General features: G+C 43.5%; 1 protein-coding gene across 1 annotated transcript in view; it reads right to left on the reverse strand.

The window, feature by feature from the left end:
• Positions 1–5,641, reverse strand: part of TTC27 (tetratricopeptide repeat domain 27) — a 120,648-nt gene extending 115,007 nt beyond the window's left edge. Inside the window, exons 1-2 of the mRNA XM_027900836.1 lie at positions 5,417–5,641; positions 1,269–1,446 (exon numbers count right to left, since the gene is read on the reverse strand). Of these exons, the coding sequence (XP_027756637.1) occupies positions 1,269–1,446; positions 5,417–5,504 (266 nt within the window). The 5' untranslated portion in view covers positions 5,505–5,641. The remainder of the gene's footprint in view (positions 1–1,268; positions 1,447–5,416) is intronic.
• Positions 5,642–6,000: the final 359 nt, after the last annotated feature.

A 6,000-nucleotide genomic window follows, 5' to 3' on the forward strand; every position in this document is an offset into this window, starting at 1 on the left:
TATAGATTATGATTACCTTCAAGAAACTAAATGGCTCATAAAGGCAGCAACATATTTCAAGCAATGATCTGAATCAGGATTGGGTCTGTTTCAAGTTCTGACAGATTTTTCTTTCCTTGCCATATTATTCAGAATAAACTATTGCAAGATGATAGAATCCAGCAGTATTGAAAAAAATCTCTCCAGCTACCATTTAACAGTAAGTGCACAACAAAGTACTTAAAAAAAAAGGGAGGAAAGAAAAGAAAAATGCCTACAGAAAAATTGCACTGGAAAAACCTCTGAAAGTTCCAACTCAGAAAACAGGAGCACGTCATATTGTGTACCACACTAGAAGATAAGCTTTTGACACACTATGAATACTTACAAATCTCAGCTCAATATTTTACATGTGTCAACTACTTGTTTTTCTTTGATACTGTAGCAAAAATTCTTGAGTTTATGTCTGTCATACCAAAACACACACATTTGTACTCAGCCAACACTTGCTGGCAACACAGTACCTTTCTCTTACGTTTATTTTTTTAACCTTTATCTTCTTCTATATTTTGCTTTTCTTCTGGTAAGTTTTTCTTCCACCTTCACCTTTTCAAATAAATATATACATGTATAGTTCTCTGCTTCTACTGTCACTAGCATGACAGATTTCAGCCTACTCATTATTTATACAGCAAACTCCAAACAGTAAATTTAGCCTGATTAACAGCAACAATTAGCATATGAACACAATTAACAGATAATCTATCAGAGAAAGTCTTGGGAAGAAAATAATTAATTGAAGAACAGCATCCACGAGTCACACATTACTCATTTTATATTAAGAAGAATAGAACCACCTTACTATAAATCAGACTTAAAAATACAGGTGTTGCTCGGACAGTAACATTACATGGTACTTCAAGTAGTCACATAAATGTAATGCAACATTTCAAAGAGCAAACTGTTAATAAATGGTTTGATGATATATGGCAATATGAGTTCACATTTGTGGCTTTGTTCTACCAGCAGCTTCTGAGGTAATTGCTGTAAATAAAGCTAATATTTCTTAAAAAAAACCCTATCACAATATCATTGTTTCTTTCACTGGATAGTCATAAACAGATGCCCAAGGGAGTGGGGGGAACAACCCAAGAAATTTCTTTTCTGCTTTCCTGTCAGTACATGAATTTTGAAGGCCCTACATCACAAATTATATTTTTTTAAATGCCCTTTGTAATAATCAAATATGGCCTCTATTAATCTTCCATATAATAAATAATAATTTCCACCTTTCCATGTTATCAGCCTCTGCAGAACAGTCCAGGTATGTTAGAATCTGTTTCTCCAAAAAAGTGCCAATGTTCTCCTCTGTCACAGAAGACACACTGAAAACATTGCAGATGGCTGAATTTGAAAATATTGCCTCATATTTCCCATCAAACATCAACTGCAATAATGATCCACTTTCTGGAAGAGAAAAAAAAAAAACAAACACAGAAATCAGTATCAACTTTGAAAAAACTTTGTCTTTCAAGACCTATTCAAATGAAAATATATATACCATTCCCCTTTAACAGTAAAATCCTATAGATAACATAATAATTTCCAAGACTGGAGAACCCATTGAGGGAAAATGCAACAAATGAAAATGGTTCAATATTTGCACAGTTCAATGAATAAATTCTTATGTAAAACTGCAGAAACTACTCAAGTCTTTCATTTACTTGTTTAGAATAATCACAAAGAATGTGCAATAGATTTTACTTTTATAAAGAAATTATTTTCCTGTGATAACTATACTATCTCAATGAGAATAGATTCTCAGGAACAGATTCATATGGAACAGATTCTCAGGAGTAATTACTAACATGGATTTAAATCCACGAATATTTCTTAAACCTTTCAAGACAGAAGTCATGAAATGCTATACATTTAATTTCTAAAAAGCTTCAGACTCATCAAGGTCTTGACGTGGGTTACAACTTTGTTCCAGAAGGTATCTTCCCTTCTTTCTTCAGATGTGCTACAGCTGTTAGAACAATTTAACAATGTTAAAACCTTCTATTCTTGAGCAAAACCATTATCTGCCTATGCTGCAGCTGTGGCTACAACTCACGTAGATGCACTAACTGGTTTTAGACTTGATGACGCAGAAGTCAGTAATGGTGCAGCTGAGGCAATACAGAGGTCTGCACGGCTTAAGTGCCTTAATATTAATGTGTGGTTCCAACTGGGGACTGCAGCTCCCATGCCCTCAGTGTTACTGTTGCTGCACTAACATTAGTAGCCAAGGCAGCCAATTTAACACCAGCCCAGGTACAGATCCACACAAGCAGCAGCTGTGCAAAGAAGTGATCCGAATACCAACCTCAAGCTCATCTAGCAAAAAACAGCATTCTGAATTTTAGAAATACAGGAAGACAAAGCACAGAACCACCTTCAATAATAGCGATGGATGACTCTGTAGAATGGGTGATAAAGACTCATTCTTTCTAATATCTCTGGACCACTCTGTTGACCGCAATTTACTTTTGTTCTCTGCCAGAGTGATCGACTGAATGATCTACATCATTTGTGGCAGATTATTTACAAAACACTTTGAATGACATTGTCGTGGTTTTGCCCCCTCAGCCCATCCCTGGGGCTGATGATGGTTTTGTCTAGGTAATTTCCGGACAAAAAAAACAATCAAAAGTCCAGAAACGCCTTTGCTAATTACATCTTCAAGAAAACGGAAGAGAAGGTTGTTGGCGCAGTTGGAATTAGAGTAGCAGCCATGTAGGAGAGAGGAGTAGCGGGCCTGAAGCAGGGCCAGACTCCCTCCTCCCCCGGCTTGGGCCGGGGGGGGAGCAGGTGCAGCACTGAAGTTCTCCCTTCTCTCTTGTAAGAAAGTGAAGAGAAAAAAAAAAGTTTAAAAGACGGACTGCTTGGACAGAAACCGCTGTGGAAGAATTCCAGCCGAAAGATAACGGAGCTCCCAAGGTCAAAGCTAGCAGCTGAAACTGCAGCAAAAAAAGTAAAGTGCGAAAGGGGGGAGGCTTGTTTCCCCCCTGCCTTTCTGCTCTTACTCCTTAGCAGGGAAAAGACTGAAAAATAATCCCTGCTACTTGTAAAAGTGTGTTGGAGTAAGGAGACTCCCCATGCAGCTGATAAAGAAGTCTGTGGATGTATTAAAAAGAACCGAAACTTCATAAAAAAGACTGAAGTGAAGCAGAGTTCTGGTGGAGATTTGTGACCCTGAGGGAAACCTGTACTGGAACAGTAACAACTCAGGTGAGATACCGAGATCCGTGCGTGTGTGGATCTATACTGCTATTGAAGATTTTGTGACTCTGAGAAATCTCATGCTGGAGCGAGATGGCCCATGTGAGATGCTGGAATTCGTGCGTGTGTGGATTCATATTAGACCCATGCTGAGAAGTCTATCAAAGACTGTTCTCCCATGGGGAGGGACCTCCATAGGGAAACAGGAGTGAACTCTTAAACCATTATTCCCTGTAACCTTGTGGAAGAAGATCCATAGTAAGCAAGTGTCCCCTTGCAAGCCTATGGAAGGAAAACCCTTCAGGACCTGAGTAATCTCCAGCCTTCAGTCTTAGCCCAGGAAGAAGATAAGCCCAGCCCTGAAAGCCAACACAGAACGAGAAGGAGAGAGAAGAAATTCCAACTGCAATGAAAGTGTGCTGCTACTGAGAATCTACTACTAGAAAGAGAAAACTGAAACTCCAAAAATACAGAATAAGACTACTTCTTCTCCTTGAACTGGTATAAAAGGGAAGAAGTATTTTTGTGTATATATAACATTTCAACTTGAGTCGAAATTGTTATAAATATAGTTCTTTAGTTTTTAATTTATTAGTAATTGTTATTTTACTAGTAATAAATGTATATACTATTTTCCCCAAATCCTGTCTCCCTTTTGTCTGCAAATACCTTCTCTCAACTAGTGGCAATTATGTGGGAAGTGGAAAGTAAAATTGACCCAGAACAAAACCATGACAGACATATACAAAGGAATAGCAGTGGTTCTGCAATGCTGCCGACATCATGCTCTCACAAAGAATAAAAATAACAAGAAACTTTCTTCAATCTACATGTTGGAGAGACTTTCTCTCACCACATGACAACTTTTTCATATTGGATTATAGTTGCCCTGACAGACAATACTACAGTTTGAGAAATACACTGTGGGCTGTGGGACACTAATGAAGAATATTGAGGTCAGTAACATAACTGTAAGCACATAAAATTTGCTTTTGATTCTGTGTGCAGCTTCTTGTAAGACACTATAAAAACTTATTTTCAGGACCATAATTAGGAAGGGCCCATTTCAGTGGTGACTAAGAATCATCAAAAACCCCACCATTTTCTATCTCTTCTGCAAGACAACTTTCTTCAACAAGTCTTCCCCACATCTTATAGCAGCACACTAGTTAAAGTACCCCCAAACAAACCAAAGCTAAAAAAAAAAAACAACAAAAAAAACAAACCAAAGCTAAAAACACAAAACAAAAAAGCTAAACTAAACCTTCACACCACAAACAGCATGCACAGCTCTCAGTGAGACGGTGACACATCTGACAGATGTCAGTCACATCAGCTACAATTCCTGGGACAGTACAAATGGTAAGGTGAAATAGAGTTGGTTAGCTCTGTACAGTTCTTTTCCAAAATGCAGTAAGTGCTTAGGTCAGGATAAATGAGACTTTCAATATGCTACAAGCTCTAGGCGTTCTAAACAACACGGCACATGACGTGAACACAGCTGTATTTTTAGCCTGCCTGAAATATAGAAGCGCCTTTTCATGACAAATGTTACATCTTAAAAGCTGCTGCGTTCCCCTGCAGGAAAACTGGGTCAGTAAGAGCCCGATCAAGTCTCCTCAACAGATTCATTTTCCATTGATCCCTCAAGCAACTATGACTGAATAAACGGTAAATATAGAACGGGCAGCTCATGCCAGTCTTTTCAGTCCCAGGTTTTGCTCCAGGAGCAAGCTTCACCTCCTTGCCACGTTTAAATAGACAGGGAGCCTCTCACTTGTGAGGCAGTCCAAGGCAGCCCCGCGATGAGGAGCCTCCAGAGCGCCGGCACGAAGCGGGCGGCCCCGGGCACGGGCACTGCAGCAGCCGCAGCCCCCCCGCCAGCCGGACCGGCAGGGAGCGGCCGAGGAACTCCGCCGAGCCCCCGCTCCTCCGGCCTCGCTCCCGCCGGCACTGCCGCTTTCGTTCCTCCAGCATGACAATCCCACGGCCTCCCACGCCCTGCGGCGCCGGCAAAAGCCCCCGGGAGCCCGGCGAGGAGCAGAAAGGGTGCCGGGGGGGTACAAGTCCGCGGGGCGAGAGAGCCGCCAGCTGCGTTCCCGGCTCAGCCTCGTGTCTCCCGATACTCACGATGAACGCGCACCTTCCCCCACCGGGCTGGGACCTCCCTCACCTGTGCCCGCGACTTCGCCCTGCTTCCACTCCAGGGACTCCGCCGCGCTGAGAAAGCCCCTCAGCAGGGCGCGCTCCAGGGCCAGCATGGTCCCGCCGCCCCGGACTCGCTCCGCTCCCCACCGCCTCGCTCGCTGTCGCGACCGCCGCGCCGACAGAGACACAGGAGGTGCCGGCTCGTCCCTCAGCCCATGTGCGGGAAGCGGCCGCAGGGAGCCGCCATGACACCCGCGCGGGGCACGCCGGGATATGCGCGGAGCCCCGCCCCCTCCGGTTGCTGCCGATGGCGGCGGCGTGAGGGGAGAGAGAGGGGCGGGAAGGGCCGGGGCTGGCGCTGACGGCGGGTAATAAATAGGTTGTGAGATAATGGGGGTAACCACGCACACCTGTGTGATTGCATGTGGAGTCTGCCTGGGTGATTCCCTGTGGAGAATTCCAGAAGGGGGAAGGCTGGAAGGAACCACAGTGGGTCTTCTGGTCCAACCTCGCTGCTGCAGCAGGGTCATCCTGGCGCACATTGCGCTGGATTGTGTCCAGGTGGTTCTCCAGTGTGGGAGACTCCACGACCTCTCTGGGCAATCAGTT

This window comes from Empidonax traillii, unplaced genomic scaffold, assembly GCF_003031625.1.
Source record: "Empidonax traillii isolate 1590-97213 ecotype Southwest subspecies unplaced genomic scaffold, ASM303162v1 scaffold753:size306327, whole genome shotgun sequence".
NCBI lineage: Eukaryota > Metazoa > Chordata > Aves > Passeriformes > Tyrannidae > Empidonax > Empidonax traillii.